Genomic DNA, 20,772 nt, shown 5'->3' with positions numbered 1-20,772 from the left:
CTATTATTTATACATTGATTTTCGTTACTACATTAATTACTGTTTCTGTACTGATTTTCGTACCTGCATTGATTCAATGATCATGTGTAAGTGATTGTTATTGATTTGATTGGTTGACATGCATATTGTTTCTGTATCGTGCTTTGATTTTAGTGGTAGGCTTTGGTGACATACTGGGCTATTTAAGCTCATTATATGTGGTTAATAATTTCAGGTGCAGAACCTCCTGCGTGAAGCTTCTGTCAGATGCTAGTATAGTCTTTTCGTAGTTTTTTGTTCTCGCATTATTTTGTAGCCCGAGTGGGTATTGTACATGTTCGTTTGGATATACATGTTCTTTTGAACTGTGTATATGAAATGTCGAAATGTGAATTATAGTATTTTGATGTATTTATTTTCTGTAATGCAATTATCATTTCTGGATGTCTGTATTGATCTGAGAAAAAAAAAAGAAGAAGAAAAAGAATGTCAGACGAATCCTTTCACTATAGATGTCTGGGACGTCACACTTATTGAGGGATTTGAAGGAGAAGTATTTAGAGAACAAGGAGAATCCATATATGATTATTATTGATTTAGAGAAAGGATATGATAAGTTTTAAGAGAAGTGTTATGGAGAGTTCTACATAAGAAAGGGGTTAATGTTGCTTATATTCATGGCATTAAGGATATGTATGCAGGCACTGTTAATTGTGTTCCAACCCAAGGTGGTTAGAACAAGTATTTTCCTATTTCAGTAGGATTACATCAATGATCAGCCTTAAGCCCATATCTTTATGTTTTATTCAAGGATGTTCTCGCTAAACATTTACAAGAGGTTGTACCTCAATGTATGCTTTTTTATGATAATATTCTTCTTGTTAATAATACTTCGATAGGAAGTTGAAGGTAAACTTGAATTATGGAGGTTAACCTTAGAGTCTAAAGGCTTTCATTTGAGTAGTTCTATAATTGAATATATGGAGTGTAATTTTAATAATAATAGATCTAGTGAGGAGATTGTGACTTTGGGTGATCAAGTCATTAATAAAAGTACACGTTTTAGATATTTTGGGTTTATTGTTCAAAGTGATGGTGAAATAGTTAGGGATATTATTAGTAGAATTTAAGTTGGATGGTTAAAGTGGAGGAATACAGCAAGCTTGTTGTGTGATAGAAAAAGTACTACTCAAACTTAAGAGAAATTTCTAAAAAATAATAGTGAGACATGCAATGTTTTATGATGCAGAGTGTTAGCCATTAAAAGAGAAGCATAATATTAAATGTTGTAGAGATGAGGATGCTCATGTGGATTAGTAGCTTTGCTCTTAGAGATAGGACATGAAATGAGCATATACTAGAAAAGCTAGAGTAACTCCAATAGAAGATAAAATTAGAGAGTGTCGCCTTAGATGATTTGGTCACAAAAAATGATGGCCGTCCGATGACCCGGTTAGGAAAGTAGATGTATTATATTTGACTTATGTTAAGAAAGATGGAGGTAGACCTAAAAAGACTTTGTTATAAAATATTAGAAATGATATTTCTTTATTAGATTTAGATGAGAATTTTACTTTTAACAAAACACAATGTAGAAAAGGATTCATATAGCCGACCCCACATATTGGGACAAAGGGTTGATGTTGTTATTGTTTTAATTTTTTAATAAGATAAACATTTAATTCTGACCAATCAAAATTAAAAAATTTATTTACAAAACTAGGGGCTCAAGCGCCTAAAAATTTAATTTAAATAGCATTTCCCAAAGTTGCCTCCACTGCTGACATTTCAATGGATGCGTTGCCTTCTTCTGTCTGTTAAGGATGTAATAAATAAGATACCTCAAGGTGAGTAGATTAGGTCCCTATCTCTTTGACGTCAAACACCAAGACCCATTTCTCTCTCTACCCTTCATTTAATAGGCCTGAACTCATCCTCCTCTCCCTTTTCACGAATACGGCAAAAAATCTTTCATTCTCTCTCTAGGAATTATACCTCTGCAAACTTAAAATGCACAATCCTCCAGTATTCTTCCTCTTTTTTCACTGTTTTATTCCCTGTGCCACTTTCCTGTTTTGGACACTGAAATTCCTTTACATCCATCTGCCTCTTAAGGAAGTATTATAGCTCCTCCCTGCACCTCCTCTCTCTCTCTCTCTCTCTCTCTCTCTCTCTCTCTCTATCTCTCTCTCTTCTCTATTCTCTATGGTTTTGTGCACTCTTTATTACATCAATTGGTATCATAAGGCACTCATGACCTAATCACAACTCATTTCTCTATATTTATCTAACTTCACCTCCTCTCCCTTTTGCTCTTCTCTGCTACTTTCTCTCAATTATTTCACTATCTTCTCTCGCTGGTCGACTCCTTAATTTCCCTTTACTTATCTATTCAATCTTCACCACTCACTTCCTTGTATGACCTGTTCATCTCACTTTCCTCTCCAATGACAACTGCAACCACCGCCACCAACTTTCCTGACCTCTCTCTTCAAATCAGTCCTCCGGCGATCTCCTTCGCCGCAGATTCAAGGCATTTCTATGGATCCCTCAGTAGTTCCACAACTGATGAGGCAGATCCAACTCTGAGTCTGGTCCTCGAGGCCATATCATCGCCGGCGCCAACGACGAACAAGCCCAATCTTAATAACAGTACTCATATCAATGGATTCAAGAGGAGTTCTAGAACTGGGCATGGAGGGAAGAGAAGCAGTCGTGCGCCGAGGATGCGGTGGACGACTTCACTCCATGCCCACTTCGTCCATGCCGTCCAGCTTCTGGGCGGCCATGAGAGTAAGTCCTCAAATTAGCTTTTTTTCTTCATGATTATGATCTAAATTAAAGGTCCTTAAACCTCCCCTTTGAAAGAATTTATTGCCATTTAAGTTCTTTCAATCCTTAGCTCAATTTGTTTTGTAGGAGCTACGCCAAAATCTGTGTTAGAGCTAATGAATGTGAAGGATCTAACACTTGCACATGTTAAGAGCCATCTCCAGGTGAGATAATAAAAAACAAAACAAAACAAGTTGTTCTTTTATTCATTCCTTTTGCTTTTACTGAGTTAGGGTTAGGGTTTTCTTGTAGAGCAGCTAATAATAGAGCACAAATGATATTTTCTTCCTTTGAACTCTTATCAGATGTATAGAACTGTGAAGACGACAGACAGAGGAGGAGCTGCCACTGGTATAATACTATGGCTTTTGTATTTAGCCTGTATATAGGATGGAATAGCTAGTTAATAATTTTCTGAGTTGAAAAGCCATTGTTGCAGGCTGTGGAGTTTTCCTCTGACGAATTATTCTGTTTGGTGACCATTAAAACTAGATCTCAAGCATATTTTGTAAGTTAGTGTTGCTGATGTGAAATGTTTTGCAGGACAAGGGCGAGGGCAGTCAGAAATGGGGCTGAGCCAAATGCTAGAAGTGGAGGGAGAGCTGCCATTTGATCAAAAAGCTGGAATCAACTCTTCTTCTTATTCCCTCAGTGCACCAACTCCACCTACGCCACTGCACAGGTCCACTCTAACTTATCTCATCTTAAATCACAGTGAAAATAACTCTTATTTTCTGCAATAATATGCTTTGATACTTTATAGAAAAAGTTTTCTTAGAAATTGTTCATTGGTACTGAAATTTTTTAAGTATATAGCATTAATTAAAACTTCGGTTTTCTTTCATATAAGAATTTTAATTTATTATATCATTACAAGAAAATCTGTCATTACCGTCAGTCTTTCCAGGTTATAGACATACGCTAGAAAAATGGCGGACTAACCTAATCAGCGGAATATGCGACAGTAGCCATTAGAATACTCGCGCATATTCCGTCAGTTTTCTCGTTGGTGTTTAAAATATTCCTTGCACCGGCTTACTATTCCAACTAAAGTTTGGTCCGTCGGTAACTGAGCATTTTCCTGTAGTGTACTTATCTCAAACAAAATTTAAGAGTTTTGAAAACTATTCCAACTAAAGTTTGGTCTTAATTACTCGATCTCCATAGTGGATTATATAAATCAATATTTGACATTCCTGTTGCAAATGTCCAACATGAACTCTCTAGTTCTATATGCCATTTGTCTGCAAAGCCAAAAAGCTGACAATATCTGCTTAGTTTAATCTCTATTTAATAAAATACCTTTGTTTTTCCTTGGATGCAACTTGATGGAGTTATTAGCTGGGTCAGAGTTCAAACTTGAGGATTATTTAATAATACATGGCTCGAGGATTTGAATATTAAATGCGAAAATGATGAATAAATTAGTTATGATATTGACTGACGACCTAGCTAGCTGTTTTGGTTCAGGGAATTGAGAGATTATTAGTGTGATGTTCAGACTGTTCGGAGGTGAATCTGGATGCACCACATCATCAGGATGAACTGATCCCCTGGTGACATGGCGTGTTCGGATCCACCTCTAGATGAATCTGGATGCCACACGTAATAATTTTCCTGGGGAATGAGGCTCCCTTTGGGGCGGCTTTCTTACTACTTCTTAAAGTAGGTTTTTAGTTAAAAAATTCTAATTATTGTACTAGAAAACCGCTTTAAGAAGTAGTACGAAAATCATCCCAAATGAAGAAAGAATTGATTCGTTATTTAAATCTTTATTTGGAACCCTTTAGGCTACTATTTTTTCTTTGTTTTTAAGAATTTTTTTTTACTAAAAATAACTTTACAAAGTAATAAGAAAACCGTCCAAATAAAACATAAGACTCTAGAGATAAAATTTTCTATAATTTTGATAATTACCTTTTGAAATTTAAATGCCAAACTGTTCTTGTACACTAGCTTCGTTAAAAAATAATAATAATAACGTTGCATTTATAGCTGTTGTGTTATGTAACAAACTGTTTGACTGAAAGAACAAGTCATGTGATGTGTCATAAAGAAAGATGGCAGAACAAATGCACAAAAATAAATAAAGGGAGTCAAAATTAGCTGAAGAAATTTGAATTGTTCAATATTAATAAATGATTGAGAGGTGTATGCTTTATATAAGAGAATATGGGCATAAACAGGTACATGAATTTTTTAATATATATTAAATAATAGATATGTTTTAATAAACTATATTATTTATTTTTTCAATAATAAAATTGAATTTATAAGTTTCTTAAATTAAAAAAAAAAAACTTAATTTATATGTTTTCACTAAAAATATGTATATTTTCATGATTAGTACTCATACAATATAGACTTAAGAAAATGGAGAAATTGATGAAAGATTGTGATAAGACATTCACCAAGTACTCTTAATCATTATTTTATCAATCAAGCATCTTCGTTCTCTCCATAGTTAATGAGTAATTAAGAAGTTTATAATTTTTTTTCAAAATATGATGTGAATGAGAGTACATGCTAAATGATAACACCCTTTGTTTATAATTTAGCCTTAGTATGATTTTATTATTGACAAAAGTAAGCTTCGTTTGTGACAGTTTTCTTTCTTCTTTCTAAAGCAGTTTTTAAGTACAAAGAGTTTTAATTCGAAAAAATTTTATACTAAAAAGATACTTTATAAAGCAATAAAAAAACTCTCCCAAACAAAATCATAGGCTTTGTTTGGGACAGCTTTCTTATTGCTTCTTAAAGCAGCTTTTAGTGCAAAAAATAAAATTTTTGTACCAAAAAACAGCTTTAAGAAGTAGTTAGAAAGCTATCCCAAACGAAATCTTAGTCCCTAACCACAATGTTGTGTCCTCAGTAGTATGTATATATAATTTTTTAAGTTTCTATTTATTGGACAGATGAAATTTTCAAAATATTATTGTGCATAGATTAGTTTTAATTTTCTCCTCAGTTGCATTTATTTTCATAAATGTATACCTTTAAATAGTTCCCATCTCTCTGTCTGCTTCTCTAGTACTTGTGTCCTCAGTAGTATTTATAAAATTCATACTATAATATATATGTATATATAATTTTTTAAGTTTCTATTTATTGGACAGATGAAATTTTCAAAATATTATTGTGCATAGATTAGTTTTAATTTTCTCCTCAGTTGCATTTATTTTCATAAATGTATACCTTTAAATAGTTCCCATCTCTCTGTCTGCTTCTCTAGTACTATCCATGGGGAAAGTTACAATGTTTTACAAGGAGACTCACAGTCACAGTTACTGAAATTTTATTAAAATTTCAAACTATGAGAGATTGAACTTTAAACTCCACCAGCCTTATCTACAAAAGGACACTTTGCCAGTAGTTTTACGCTCATCTTGATTTGTCCGTTAGGAGCTTTGACTATCAACAAAGAGGTTTTAGATTCGAGTCGAATTTAACTTAGATTTTGTTTGAGAAGGCTTTCTTATTGCTTCTTAAAGTAGCTTTTTAATTAGTATAAATTTTTTAGTAGAAAACTACTTTAATAAACAAAAAAGAAAGATGTCCCAAACAAAGCCTTAACTGACCTTGATATAAAAAAAAACACATATATAAGAAATGATTGAGATATTAAAAAATATGTAAATAAATACATAAATTTAGATGTTATATATGTGAAAATATAAAAATTATAGGATATTTTTGTAAATCCTCCCAAAATAATTAATTGGCATTTGAGAAAAGTGATTTATTAAAATAATAATGTGGAAATAAATTATCATTTTGCACATTTATCTTTGGATGCCGTTGGATTGTCGCTGTCAGCTTGTTAGTATTGGAGGAGACCTATAGCTCCCATTGCTCTAGTGCTGGTTTACAGACAAGTGAATGATAAATATCACAGTACTTATTTTGACAAAATGCTTCTTTGAATGAACACATTTATTTGAAGCTGCTTCTTTTAGAAAGTATGGATACTTTTTAGTTTTTACTGTAAGTGAAAACCATTGGTTTACACAGCTCATATCAGGCTTCTTCGTTTGGGATGGCTTTCTTAATGCTTCTTAAAAAATAGTGTTTAAGTACGAAAATTATAATTGTTGTACTAAAAAGTTGCTTTAAGAACGTTTTGTTTGGGACGTCGGCTTTCTTACTACTTCTTGAAGCATATTTATAGTATAAAACTCTCTAGTTCTAAAATTTTGTGTACTTAAAAACTGCTTTAGAAAACAATAAGAAAGCCGTACCAAATGCAGCCGAAGTAGTAATTAAGAAAGCCATCCCACATGAAGCCTTCACCTGTTAGTTGGGGGCTTTACTGTTAACTAAGAGGTTTTTGATTCGAAGCTTAATTATGTGATATATGTGTGAATTTGCCTTAATGACTCAAATGGCCCAAAAATAAAATAAAATAAAATAAACCATTGGTTTTCTCAATATAAGACATTTATTGGCTTTTATTTATTTTATGATCAAAATTAGCTTTGATTTAATCAAACTTTAAATTCTTTTTTAGCAGAGAGCCTTACTTTTTCTTAGAAGAAAATGGTTGGAATTCATCGTTGATGAGAAGAGTGCCATCACTTACACTGCTTAGAAGTGACAGTTTCCTAAGCAAAGAAAATCAGCAGGTAATTAGTAGTATATCGAAGCTCATGCTATATTACTAATTTCTTAGAGATATCATCAAACTTAAGCTTAATTAGAGACAATTTTTTTATTGTTTTTTAAAGCAGTTTTTTAGTACAAATATTTTTTGAACCATAAATTTTTGTACTGATCAAAAGTTGTTTTACAAAGTTTTTTTTATACATCAGCTTTTAAAAAAGTCACTTCCCTATCTTTATAAAAAAATTACATCCATTACAAAGAGGCTTTAAGGTTTTGTTTGAAATAGCTTTCTTACTGCTTTCTCAAGCAATTTTTTAGCATAAATTTTTTTTTTAATTATAAATTTATATAATAGAAAGTTGTTTTACAAAACAATAAGAAAGCTGTCTCAAATGAAGCCTTGGGAAGACTTTTTATTGCTTCTTAAAGTAACTTTTTAGTACAAAAATTATAAATTTTAAACTAAAAAACTGTTTTAAGAAGCAGTAAGAAAGCCGTCCCAGACGAAGCCTAAGTCAAATTTAATTTTGATTAATAGCAGACTCAGCAAAGAATATATTTGATGAATATGTTTAATATGTAATATTCTGAGTTATTTTTAATTTAAAATCTCTGACACCTTTTGGGACATTGAAGCAGGAAAAATGGGGAAAAGAAGATATAAGAGCCTTAAATTCATCAATGCAGCTGCAAATGGAGGAAAGAAATATGGCTAAGGAGAGGCTCATCTCGTCTGATAGCAGTAAGCTCATGATGAAGAAAATGCCTGACCTGGAGATCACTTTGGGAAGACAGAGCTGGCAGTTGGAATACACTGACTCTTCAAATGTTGAACTGACTCTTCTCAAGTGTTTGTGAGATTGAAACTTTTTTTTTTCTTCTCAATTAGGATGAAAATTAATGAAGAAAAGAACTTGTTTTGCTATGTTGAAGCTGCATTGTGGTTTGTTTGTAGTCTAGAATTTGAGGAAAAGAAAGAAAGTTATTGATTGATTCAGACTTCTTGCAGATTTGAATTCATATAGAATTTGTGTTTAGAGAAGAATTATAGGAAGGTTAGTGGCTATTGGATCCAATTGTGTTAGATATATCTTTTATCCAAGGTTTATGTTTGATCATCAGTACTTTTGTATATGGTCATTTTAGTAATTATTTTCATTAAAGGAGCTCTAAAAATATATCAGTAACTTTTTTATATATAAGACTTCGTTTGGGACAATTTTTTTGTTGCTTCTTAAAAATTTTTGTGCTTAATTAAAAGCTGCTTTAAGAAATAACAAAAAAGTCATCCCAAACAAAGCCTAAATATTTCCAAGATATTTTGACATGTCATGAAAATTACTTTAGTGAGAATTTTGAAATTCAAACCCTAGAGGTGACTTCAATCATAAGGGGGCCTTGAGAATCTTTCGGTCATTTGCTCTCCTTAAGAATATTTCAATAATTTTGAATAATCAAGGGACTCATAAATGAATTAATTAATTGTGCACATTAAAAATTTTAAAATCTATTGCCATATTGACATATTTTTTAGAACATTAATCTACTTTTGATATAATATCATGTTAATCAATCCATTAACAAAATTATGACTGCATTGACCAATATTATTGTCTTCTTCTCTATTTTCACCATTATAGATGAATATAGTTCTTAGAACAACTAAATAGATTGTTTACTTATAAATATATCTAAGTGGAACTAATCCCTACTCAATTGTGCATGGAGATCCCTTTCCGTCGAACTTTCCGGTGAATTAGCAGTCGGTCATATTACTGACGGATAATATGTTGATGGCTATATATTCGTCGAGTTTAAGTAAACTAGCGCAATATTCGTCGGTAATTCCGCCAGTTATTACTGGCGAAAATTGTGTCTGAAAACTTTAAAATACTGGTGAAAACTCGGTGGAATATGTGTTGCAATCCATGACCCCGAATTTGAGATTTTGATGATGACAAATAATGTCGCATGAAATATTATTCATTGAATATCTTTGATTTTTGCTATTGTCTGTGAATACTAACATTTCAGGAAGATCACAAGTTACTCAGACCAATAGAAAGACTCAAGACTGGGTAGAGTAGGAGTGTGAGTCTATAACCTTGTAATTTTTTATTTATTTTATTTTCTCTTTTCTTGAGTCTGGCCACAAACTGCATGTAAGTATGAGCAATCATGCACACACACAGGGGGAGAGGGTTTTAAAAGAAAAATATAGTTTTTTTTTATGTTGATCATACTATACGATCTGATCTAGTTGAATCGTATTTCTGTGAACAGATCGTACTGTACGATTTGTATCGTACTATACGATTTGTATCGTACTATACGATGTGTTACTAATCCAAAACCCTAGCTTCCATATTATTTTAAGCAAATTTATTAGTCGTTCGTACTGTACGAAGTAATTCGTACTGTACGAATTATTTTGAACACTTACTTAAAGTAACCTGTGATTAGCGGAATAAATCAAGGTGTAAATCACTGATTGGTACTCGTGATGTACGAACATGTTTGTACTAGACAATGAACAGAAATGAGTTTTGATCGTCCCGGACTTCATCCTGGACGATCTCTTATTTTGTCTAATTGTATTATACGATGTATATCATACAATACGATGCACAAAGACGAGTTTTTATCATCCCGGATTCCGTCCTGGATGATACCTTGATTTTTACTACTCGTATTGTATGAAGTAGGTGTGAGAGCTTGTTCCTTTGATTTGCCTTCCAAGATTTGAGTTTTTCTCCCAGGATCGTCCGGGATGATATTGAGATCGTCCAGGACGATCAGTGCATTGAAACAGCTGATTTTTCTGGAGTGGGATCGTCCAGGCCGATTTTGGATCGTCCTGGGACGATCAATGCATGGCAAAATCCCGAGAGCAAAACCGAAATTATCGTCCTGGAAAATTGTCCTGTACGATTGGAATTTGGTCACATCGTCCTGAACGATGTGGCGATCGGCCAGGACGATCAGACTAATGTTATAAGGAAATAGCTCGTTTTGAGGAGAGAGAAAGATATTTTATAAAAAAAATATCTGAGGAGAGAGAAAGAGAAGGAAAGCGAAGGAAAAGTTCATTTTCGGAGACCGCTGAGAGCTTTTCGTCCGACGCCGCTGTTGGGAAAAGTGTTTATCTCGTGGTAAGGACTCCGAATCCTTTTTCTGTTTTAATAGATATTGAGTTTTGATCGTATTGTGCACTATTTTGTATTTTTGTGATCAAAAAATGGACTCGGTTTTGTATTGACACAACTTTCACCGCACAACTTTTAATATGTTATAGATACGAATATTCTACACGGTTTGATTTTTTTCTGGAACGATTTCACCGGTTATTTTGGGTTCTACGTGATTTTGATCGAATAGAAAAATATCATGATGTTTATTGATATTGATTCAGTAGAATAATAGTCTTATATTATTGTCGTGAACATTCTATTGTAATTTGGTGAATTGTGATTTTGTAGGATTTTTGTGTAAATTTGATAGACTGCCGTTACGCCGCAGAAATTTCGTACGATTTCCGATTTTTCTAAGATTGATGAATTGAATAGATATGCATATGAATGTTGATATGATTGCTCTGCATTGTTCTTATATTGACTATTGAATTGACTATTAATACTGAAAGACAAGTGGAAACCTGGTTGAACGTTGGTTGGAGATTGACTTGACCTGTACAGGATGGTGGGCCGACGGGCTTTCCTTTAAACCATTGACCATTGATATAACGATTGGGAGTTATAAGGAGTTTAATATGCCGACGGGTGGCCGACGGGCACAGAGTGACGACTCTTATTGAAACCAACGTATGGATATCTATAACAGCAATATGGATTCTACAACAGCACTATGGATTTCTACAACAGCACTATTGATAATAGCCAGTGTTTATGCTTGTTCAGTAAGACAATTGTATGAAATTGAATGTGTACGATATTGCATTGTATGGATTTCCTGATAGGCATGACTTGATGATTTCTGATTCATTTATTGATATTGACGGATTTATTATATTAAATTGACGTTTTACTGATTGGATTTATTGACGAATTTATGGGTTTCTGTTACTGCACGATTTCATTAATATTGTATGTTATTGATTCATGGATACCGACATTGTTATGGATATGGATATTGTATTGATTTATGGATACATATACCGAGATTATTGATTTATCGATATTATGGATTCATTGATTCATGGACATGATTGATGCTACTGATACGGATACCGATATTATAGATCCACTGATATATTGATTCATAATACCGGTCATTGATGGATTGATTGATTGGGTTGATTGTTTATTAATTTATTGATTTGATTGTTGTATATGATTTTTATTGATTTCTGTTCCGTGTTGAATTTTGTATCTGCATTGACTCATTGATCATGTACGATTGATTGATTTGACTTGATTTGATTGACCTGCATATTGTTTTCAGTGTCGTGCTTTGATTTCAGTTGTAGGCTTTAGTGACCTGCTGGGCTATTTAAGCTCATTATATGTGGTTAATATTTCAGGTGCAGAGCTTCCCGCGTGAAGCTTCTTTGGTTGTTAGTGTCGTATTGTTTTGTTGCCTATGACAGGCTTTTGTTTTGTAGCCGTAGGGCTATTGTACATATTCTTTTGGACGTTCTTTTTGACCTGTATATATGTTGAAATGTAAATTATAGTATATGTTGTATCTCTTTTCTGTATTTCTTTTCTGTAATGCAATTATCTCTAGATTACTGTATTGATCTGAATGAGAAGAAAGAAAAAAAAAAGAATATATATGGAAGAATGTCAGACGAATCCTTTCACTATTGATATCTGGGACGTCACAATTGGTATCAGAGCGAATGTAGTGAAAGAATTTGCTTATATCCAGAGTAATAGTGATGATTGCATTATTTGATTTGTTTTGTTTTACGTGTTTGATTTCCACGATTTTATTTGATTCGAATGATTTGTATTGACCAGGCCAATGGATCCGAAAGGAAAGATAGTTGAGTCTGCTACTGATTTCCCGCTCACATATGAAATATGAATAAGTTTGCTAACATGGTCGCTCAAATGGTGAGCGACAAGTTAGCAAAACGCTCTGGCCGTGGCAAGAAAAGTGGGGAAGGTAGCATAGCAATGTTTAATGTTTGTACATGTTGTGGGAAAAGACATTCGGGACAATGTTATCGGAGAACAGGGCAATGCTTCTGATGTGGTGCATATGAACATAGAATGACGGAATGCCCAAGTTCTGGAATTAGGCAAGGACCTGTTCCGAATGTTCAGACTGAAAACATACAAGCAATGCGTGGAAGATGTTTCTTCAGTGCCTGAAGATGTGACTGGTACGAGTTTAGTTTATTGTCTGTTTCGATGTAATTTGTACAATTTTCTGATTGATTGGATTTGTTTTGTCTCATCTTGATTCGGACCCTTAGGGAAATGTCGGGATGACATTTTTCTAAGGTGGGGAGATTGTGAGAGCTTCTTCCTTTGATTTGCCTTCCAAGATTTGAGTTTTTCCCCCACGATCGTCCGGGACGATATTGAGATCGTCCAGGATGATCAGTGCATTGAAACAGCTGATTTTTCTAGAGTGGGATCGTCCAGGCCGATTTTGGATCGTCTTGGGACGATCAGTGCATGGCAAAATCCCGAGAGAAAAACCAAAATTATCGTCCTAGAAAATCGTCCTGTACGATTTGAATTTGGTTACATCGTCCTGGACGATGTGGCGATCGGCCAGGACGATCAGACTAATTCTTTTAGACTGCTTCGATACTTTTTAGTTTTTACTGTAAGTGGAAAGCTTTGGTTTACGTAGCTCATCTCAGGCTTCATTTGGGACGATTTTTTACTGCTTCTTAAAGCAGCTTTTTAGTACGAAAATTATAATTGTTGTACTAAAAAGTTGATTTAAGAACGTTTTATTTGGAACGGCTTTCTTACTACTGCTTCTTGAAGCAGATTTATAGTATAAAATTTTTTAGTTCTAAATTTTTTTGTACTTAAAAGCTGCTTTAGAAAGCAGTAAGAAAGACGTCCCAAATGCAACCGAAGTAGTAATTAAGAAAGACATCCCAAACAAAGCCTTTGTCTAATAGTTGGGGGCTTTGACTATTAACCAAAAGGTTTTGGATTCGAAGCTTACTTCTGTGATCAATGCATGTATGAATTTGTCTTAATGACTCTAATGTCCCAAAAAATTAAAAAAAAAAAAAACTTTGGTTTTCACAATATAAGAAATTTATTGGCTTTTATTTATTTTATGATCAAAATTAGTTTTGATTTAATCAAACTTCAAATTCTTTGTGAGCAGAGAGCCTTACTTTTTCTCAGAAGAAAATGGTTGGAATTCATCATTGATGAGAAGAGTGCCATCACTTACACTGCTTAGAAGTGACAGCTTCCAATGCAAAGAAAATCAACAGGTAATTAGTAATATAATTGAAAAAAATTTTAATTTACTTCGCAAGGATATACACATAGAAGCCCATGCTATATTACTAATTTCTTAGAGATATCATGAAACTTAAGTTTTATTTGAGACAATTTTTTTATTATTTTTTTAGGCAGTTTTTTAATACAAATATTTTTTTAATCATAAATTTTTGTACTCAAAAGTTGTTTTACAAAGTTATTTTATACATCAGCTTTCAAAAAAGTCACTTTCCCTATCTTTACATAAAAATTATATTCATTACAAAGAGGCTCAAAGGTTTTCTTTGGAGCAGCTTTCTTACTGCTTTCTCAAACAGTTTTTTAGTACAAAAATTTTTTAAACTATAAATTTTAATAATAGAAAGCTGTTTTACAAAGCAATAAGAAAGCTGTCTCAAATCAAGCCTAAGTCAAATTTAATTTTGATTAATAACAGATTCAGCAAAGAATATATTTGATGAATATGTTTAATATGTAATATTCTGAGTTATTTTTAATTTAAAATCACTGACACCTTTTGGGACATTAACTGAAGCAGGAAAAATGGGGAAAAGAAGATAGAGCCTTAAATTCATCAATGCAGCTGCAAATGGAGGAAAGAAATATGGCTAAGGAGAGGCTCATCTCGTCTGATAGCAGCAAGCTCATGATGAAGAAAATGCCTGACCTGGAGATCACTTTGGGAAGACAGAGCTGGCAATTGGAATACACTGACTCTTCAAATGTTGAACTGACTCTTCTCAAGTGTTTGTGAGATTGAATTTTTTTTTTTTTTTTTCAGTTAGGATGAAAATTAATGAAGAAAAAAACTTGTTTTGCTGTGTTGAAGCTGCATTGTGGTTTGTTTGTAGTCTAGAATTTGAGGAAAAGAAAGAAAGTTAGTGATTGATTCAGACTTCTAGCAGATTTGAATTCATATAGAATTTGTGTTTAGAGAAGAATTATAGGAAGGTTAGTGGCTATTGGATCAAATTGTGTTAGATCTTTTATCCAAGGTTTATGTTTGATCATCAGTACTTTTGCTTATGGCCATTTTAGTAATTGTTTTCATTAAAGGAGCTCTAAAAATATATCAGCAAGTTTTTCATATCTAAGGTTTCGTTTGGGATGACTTTTTTATTGTTTCTTAAGGAAACTTTTTAGTACAAAATTTTAATTTTTATACTAAAAAATTGCTTTAAGAAGCAACAAGAAAGCTATCACAAACGAAGCCTAAGTGTCTCCAAAGATATTTTGACATGTCATGAAAATCACCTTAGTGAGAATTTTGAAAATCAAACCCTAGAGGTGAATTCAATCATAAGGGGGGCCTTGAGAACCTTTTGGTCATTTGCTCTCCTTAAGAATATTTCAATAATTTAGAATTATCAAGGGACTCATAAATGAATTAATTGTGCACATTAAAATTTTTAAAATCTATTGTCATATTGACATATTTTTTAGAACATTAATCTACTTTTGATATACTGTCATGCTAATCAATCCATTAACAAAGTTATGACTGCATTGACCAATATTATGATCTTCTTCTCTATTTTCACCATTGTAGATGAATAGTTTTTAGAACAACTAAATAGATTGTTTACTTCTAAATAAATCTAAGTGGGAACTAATTCCTAGCCAATTGTGCGTGGAGATCCCTTTCTGTCAAACTTTCCGGTCATATTACCAACGGATAATACGACGGTATTCGTCGAGTTTAAGTAAGCCAGCGTAATATTTGCAGGTAATTCTGCCAATTATTATTGGCGGAAATTGCGTCGGAAAGCTTTAAAATACCGGTGAAAACCAGGCGGAATATGTGTCGGTGTTTCAATGACGGAAATTTCACCGGACATTTTGTCGTTAAGTTACCGACGTATATTCCGCTGGTTAGTTCACCGATTTTCCTGATGTAACAATATCCGCCGGAAAGTCCGACAGTAATGACAGATTTTCCTGTAGTGCTTGATCTAGTTGCCATCCTTTTATTATGATCTGGTTCATTGTCTTTTGCACTTGATGGCATCATCATAATAGGGATATCTCTCTAAAGTACTGATGGAGATTATATCACCTTAGAGAACTCTCTCTTCTTTTGGCTTATAGCTAGGCAACCCTATTAGATGTTTGAGTGATGGCTAGCAGTATTTAAATATGTGAAGATCTATCACATGCACATAAAACAAAGCAAGAAGAACAAAGAAGGGTAGAGAAGGAATAACAAGTGAGGAAGAAGAGAGTTCATATATTGTATATTGCTATAATAAACCTTGCATTATAATATATAGCTTGGCTAAGTAAATCTTATGGCTAATATAAGTAGAAGGAGATAAACTGTAGGATTGCAAGATGTACACCAGTTTATTATGTGACAAAATAGTGGAGAAGTGAAAATATGTTGTAATGATTTTATTTGTCTACTATTCCTCCCCCCTCTAAAGCGGACAATGGTTGATGAATTATAAGCTTGGATCGTAACTGCTGAAAATGTGTTTAAGGTGGAGACCAGTTTAGTGAATATTTCTTCTAGTTGATTATGGAAGGAAATGTGATGCACTATAGCCTATTGAGCCTTGATGAAGTCTCGAATAAAGTGATAGTTAATCTCATTGTGTTTGGTACATGCATGAAATACGAGGTTATTTGCTAATGCTAGTGCCAAAATGTTGTCGCGTTGAATTAGGTCTTGTGTGGGTAAGGCAATGTGAAAGTATGTGAGAAGTCATTGCACTACATGAAATTCAGACATTATCGGTGGTTTTAATGATAGATTTTTGGCAATTTTGTAAAAAACCAGCGACTTTTCTGTGGTTCAAAAACCGCCGAAAAAAATTGCATAGGAAATAATTTTCGACGGCCTTTTTCAGACGGTTTTAATCACTGGCAGCTTTCTGCGGCATAGACGGCCCGTAATTTTCGACGATAGTAATGTCGGTGACTGCTAGTTATTTATTGGTGGCATACCTGCTGTTAAAATTATTGGTGTTATCGGCGGCCAAACTGCAGAATTATCGATGGTTAAATGTCGGCGAACATCATAAACTGTCAGATTATCATCGGATAACCACCGACAATCATCTATAAACCGCCGATAATTACCGGCGACTATGATTAGTCGTCCGGTATCGATGTTTCCGGTGGCCAAACCGCGGTTGGCTGCTAGAAACCTATATTATTTGAAAAAAAATTGATAGCCTCCCCTCTATATTAACTGAATTTTATCCTAAACTCTAAATCTGTACATAATATACAATAATTATCACAAATATGGGTTACACGCCACTATAATCAATCATAATAATTATTATAAATATGTTCATCAAAACAAATAAATTAATCAAACCAAATAAATAAATAAAGTCTTCGCTTTCACATAAGTTCATCAAACCAAATAAGTTCACACAAAACTTCATCATAAATTCATCAAACAAATAAGAGTAATAATCATCCTTCGTGTCCTCGTTATTTGGTGATGCATGTGACTGCTCTTGCTCTTTCTTCTTTTGATTTTCATCTCTATAGTATCACAGCTCTGCCTACATCTCATTTTTCTCATCTCTTCTATCTCTCTTATCAGTGCTGCAACCCTCTGGCTTACACTTTCTTCACATTCACTAGGATCATAAAATGCTAAGGTAGATGAATTGCCCTCATAAGCATAACCTTATGAACTCAAGCCATATACCCTCCCCCTTTACCTTCCTCCAACAATATCTGATCATGTATGATACTCAGAATAATGGTTTAATCCTAAAGATGACCCCTCACCAATAGACTGACGACTTTCCCGAGTTCATACAAAATAAAGGCTAAAGTTTTGTTGGCAAGGGACTTGAAGCAGGGTTATAGTGAAGCATTCCCGCCTTATTGAGAACATCAACAACGTAACGAGACTTTGATAGTAACAGCCTATGCTTGTGTCTAGTGATTTGAATTCTGAGAAAATTGGAGACTGGACCAAGGTTCCTCATGCGAAAGGAGGAGTTTAAACTTCGAAGTAGGTGATCCAGGATAGCTTGATATGTCATTACCTGTGAGCAGTACGTCATTTACATAAACCAAGAGATACAATGAGATCGAGTCTTTACGAAGAAAGAGCAAGGATGGGTCAGACTTTCTTTGAGTGAAACCATAGGCTAATAGATGGGAAGAAAATGTAGCAAACCATTGGCGAGGTGATTGTTTTAGCCTGTGAATTGTTTTGTGTAACTTGCAGACGTGGTTTGAGAGTTGTTGATCTTGAAAACCAAGAGGTTGCTTCATGAAGACTTATTCCATTCAGAATGCCATGTAAGAAGGCATTTAAAACATCTAAGTGGAGGACTGACCACTAAAAAATGGTGGCTACAACAAGTAGAAGGTGAATGGTGGGAACTTTAGCCATGGGGCTGAAGGTATCTATATAATCTATGACAAATTGTTGTTTAAAGCCTTGGGCTACTAACATAGCTTTATGAAATGAGATAGAACCATATGTATTGAACTTGATCTTGTACAACCACTTGCATCCAAGGATGTTCTAATTGATTGAGATGGGACAAGGGACCAAGTACCGTGTTGAAGTAACGTCTAGAATTTGGTAAACATGGCAGTTCGCCAAGCTGGATACTTATTAGCTTCTGTGAAGGACATCAAAGGTAAGAGAACAGGAAGAACATTGTGTAGATCAAAAATAAGTATTGGTTTAAGATGTCCAGTCTATTTGCGGGTGATCATAGAATGACGGTGAGGTGCTAGGGGAGGTTCAGGCATGGTTTGAGATATTACTAAGGGAGGTGTTGATGTAGAAGTGGGAAATGTGGGAATAGATGGAAGATTAAATGAGGGAATTGATGTTAGAGGGGCTGGGGGTATACTTTGTGTGGATGTTGTAATGAAGCTAAGTAGGGAAGGAATTGGTACATGTGCTAGAGGGTGAATGTTGAATTGGTCCGAATGAGCTGTTACGGAAGGTATAGTGGTTGATGGAGTTGTAGATGATGTTTGAAATGGGAATATATATTCGAAGAATTGGACATGGCGGGAGATATAAATTTGTCATGTGGTTGTATCCAAGTGCTTGAAACCTTTAGATTGAGTGGCATACCCAAGGAATACACAGGGAAGGAAGCGGGGTGGGAATTTGTGGCGATTGATATATAGGAGGGAGCCAGGGGCAGCATAAGCAGCTGAAGACACGAAAGTGGTCATATATAGATAATCAATTATAAAGCTTTTGAAATGGGGAGATGTTTTGGAGGGAGGTTAAGGGTAACCTATTGATAAGGTATGCATATGTGAGTAAGGTGTCTACCCAATACTTGGAGGGTACATTGGCATGCAAAAGAAGTGCTCTCATGGTTTCTAATAAGTAGTGATGCTTGCGCTCGATGCCATTTTGCTGTGGCGTATAAGGGCATGTGAGATAATGAAATATACCCATAAATTTTAAATAGTTTTGAAACTTATAATTAAGAAATTCACTGCCATAATCAGATTGAATTATTTTAATGGGCAATTGAAATTGGTGTTCTACAATAGTTTGAACTAACGAAATATAGAGAATGCATCAAATTTTGATTTCAACGAATACACCGAAGTGTATCTTATAAAGTCATCTACAAAGACAATGTAGTATTTAAACTATTGTGTAGACAAAATTGGGGAAGGACCCCCATACATCAGTGTGAACTATTTCTAAATATTTAGTAGGTCTATGCACAGATAACGAAAAGGAAAGCCTGTGACTCTTTTCATGAGCAAAGGAATTGCATGAGATGATGGAACGAGGATGAGAAAAGGCCGACGCCAGTAATTTGTGAGTGAAAGCAGATGGGTGCTTGAGTTGTTGATGCTAAGAGATTGAGTTATTTGACAAAGCAAAGAGAGCTGTAGTAAACTTGTGTGCAGGCAAAGATGATGAAACAACTGATGACTTAATGGGGTAGAGGCCATATTGGGATGATCTCTGAAGCAGAGTCCTATGGGTCTTGGAGTCCGTAATAAGGAAACCATGAGCATAAAAGATAATATTACAAGAATTATAATGTGTTAGCCGATTTACTGATAGAAGGTACGTTGTGAGTTAAGTGTGGTACGAGAAGAATGTAAGTAAGAATAAGCTTACTGGATGGTATCAATATGATTCATTGATTCGAATGTACAATGGGTAATTGGTGTTTGCTGTCAACATGAACCTGAGAGCTTCCATGCTATGGTTGAGATGACTGTAATTTCGATGCATCAAATGTGAGATGGTTTTAAGCACTGGAGTTAAAAACTAGTCTGTGGTTTAAGCATCTTCATGAGCCAGAAGGGCTTGTAGTTGAGATGGATGGTAAGAGAAGTTTCCTCTATGCCAGCAAGAAACAACTGAATGTCCCGGTTTGAAACAAATTTGACATTCAATGGGAGGGGATGAATGTCATCCTCCTCCACGAGCAGGTGAATTGTAATTGTGGCCTCCTCTAGAGTTATTAGACCTTCCATGACTGCGTCCTCAGAATGCTGCTAAGGTAAATGAAGAATCAGCTTGATTGACAGAGGTATGCTCAATGCCTTTTGATCTGCAGCATTATTGACTTCTTCGCTACAGAGTAAGGCATACAAATCATCCAATTTGATAACGTGTAATTTAGTACGTATGGCTATTTTAAAGGCATTTTCCACTGTAGGCAATTCATTCATTGTATACAAGATGATGTCCTTAGGTTCTATTAAGGATCTTGCAGCTTGGATGGCATCGACCTTTTGCTTGATTTTGGAGATGTATTGCATCATAGTTCGATCTCGCATTTGTAGCTGATGCAATTCATTTTTAAGCTGAAGTATACGTACGAGATCTGTTCGTGGATTGCAGGTGTTGATCTAAGGTGATCCAAATGTCTTTACATGTTTCAAGGTTAAGCACATATGGTAGAAGGAGATGAGGAGATTGTCGAAAAAAGTGTTG

The 20,772-nt window shown here is 34.3% G+C and overlaps 1 protein-coding gene across 2 annotated transcripts; it reads left to right on the top strand.

Annotated features, from left to right (window-relative positions):
- The first annotated feature begins 1,866 nt into the window (after nt 1-1,866).
- Nucleotides 1,867-14,760, top strand: LOC110116445 (probable transcription factor KAN4). 2 transcript variants are annotated; one of them, XM_020850012.2, is made up of 6 exons: nt 1,867-2,772; nt 2,899-2,975; nt 3,117-3,162; nt 3,355-3,493; nt 13,738-13,849; nt 14,395-14,760. In XM_020850012.2, exons 1-6 carry the CDS (start codon nt 2,427-2,429, stop codon nt 14,611-14,613), a joined length of 939 nt encoding a protein of 312 aa, XP_020705671.1. In that variant the 5' UTR covers nt 1,867-2,426; the 3' UTR covers nt 14,614-14,760. The 2 variants fall into 2 exon arrangements, with proteins under 2 accessions (XP_020705671.1, XP_020705672.1); XM_020850013.2 differs by having other exon boundaries at nt 1,870-2,772; nt 14,398-14,760.
- The last annotated feature ends 6,012 nt before the right edge of the window (nt 14,761-20,772 follow it).

Source organism: Dendrobium catenatum, unplaced genomic scaffold, assembly GCF_001605985.2.
Source record: "Dendrobium catenatum unplaced genomic scaffold, ASM160598v2 fragScaff_scaffold_1575, whole genome shotgun sequence".
NCBI classification, from domain to species: Eukaryota; Viridiplantae; Streptophyta; class Magnoliopsida; order Asparagales; family Orchidaceae; genus Dendrobium; species Dendrobium catenatum.
The sequence above is the reverse complement of the archived record's forward strand: the minus strand, read 5'-3'. Positions and strand labels throughout refer to the sequence as shown.